At 51.5% G+C, this 1,216-nt stretch overlaps 1 protein-coding gene across 1 annotated transcript in view; it reads left to right on the top strand.

Annotated features, from left to right (window-relative positions):
- MONBRDRAFT_10328 (uncharacterized protein) overlaps positions 1–1,216 on the top strand; it is a gene marked incomplete at both ends in the record, with an annotated part of 9,656 nt that overhangs the window by 3,939 nt on the left and 4,501 nt on the right. The window contains 4 exons of the mRNA XM_001748075.1: positions 58–282; positions 354–431; positions 549–644; positions 896–979. Coding sequence (XP_001748127.1) covers positions 58–282; positions 354–431; positions 549–644; positions 896–979 — 483 coding nt within the window. The remainder of the gene's footprint in view (positions 1–57; positions 283–353; positions 432–548; positions 645–895; positions 980–1,216) is intronic.

The raw sequence follows: 1,216 nt of genomic DNA, 5'->3' as shown, positions 1-1,216 counted from the left end.
CTTCTTCTCTCTCTCTCTCGCTCTCTTTTTCTCATCTGCTTGCTTTGCATTTGTTAGGACTACTTTACCGCCAGCTTGGACGAGGAGAACCGAAACATTGATGACCATGAGAAGGAAATAGAAACGGTTTGTGCCTTTGGTGCTTCATCCCCTCTCCCAAATACCTTCAGGGTGCGAGTTCTTTGCGTCGTATTTATTTGTGCTTTGCTGCAGTACCGCCACCAAACCGCTGAAAGTGTGGCCAAGATTCATGAGCTGCAGACCCAGGCCAAGACCTTTGAGGTGAGGTTACTGTGACGCATGTGCGTTCACCTGTTTGTGGTGTCATCTCATTCTGCCAATGGTGGGGCTAGGTGGGCCGCTGCGAGCTGTGCCCGGAGCGGCTGCGGTTGCCAGCCATCCACTTCCTTTGCGGGCACTCGTATCACCAGGTGCGTGGAGGTAGTGGGGTGGCTTGATTTTGAAAATTTGCGATTTGAGCGAGAGTGGGCACATCAGGCCAAATGTATCGCTCTTGGGCTCACGGATGGACTTTGTGTTTGTGGCAGCGCTGCATTCTCAACGCCGAGGAGTGCACTATTTGCCACGACCGCCATGAGACCAAGCTGCGGCGTATGGAGGGTGCTGAAGTCGACCACGAAAAGGTTGGTGCACACGGTTGAGGAAGCATTGCATTGTAGTGGTTACGTGAGAAATGTGGAACATAGTCTGTTGTTCTCTTCCTCTTGTCTCTTTTCTCATTTCTCTTTTCTCTTTTTCTCTTTTCCATTTTCTCTTTTTCTCTGTTACCTTTTTCTCTTTTCCCTTTTCTCTTTTTCTCTTTTCCCTTTTTCTCTTTTCCCTTTTCTCTCTCTCTCTCCCTCTCTCTTTCACTCACATTGTGACGACTCGACAGTTTTTGCATCGTCTGGACCATTCCAACCATACTCGCCGATTCAGTGCCATTGCCGAATACTTTGGACAAAACCTCTTTCGCACGGTGCGTTTCTCGCGCCCCTTTCGGACTGGCAGAGGAGACGTGGGGTTACTACCAGCTTTGAGAAATACGCGCGAGCTGTGAATTGGGCCGCCCCTGATGTTGGCGCGATTGTCTCTGAACAGGCGCCGGATATTCCAGAGCAGGTGGACCAAGGTGGCTTGGCCCACGAGCAGCAGGAGGGGCGATCGTCATCACCGGGTGTTGCCTTTGGCGCTGGTGTGGGCGGCGATTTCAACC

This window comes from Monosiga brevicollis, genomic scaffold, assembly GCF_000002865.3.
Source record: "Monosiga brevicollis MX1 MONBRscaffold_20 genomic scaffold, whole genome shotgun sequence".
Classification (NCBI taxonomy): Eukaryota; class Choanoflagellata; order Craspedida; family Salpingoecidae; genus Monosiga; species Monosiga brevicollis.
Note: the sequence above shows the minus strand (reverse complement) of the source record. Positions and strands in the feature narration are given on the sequence as shown.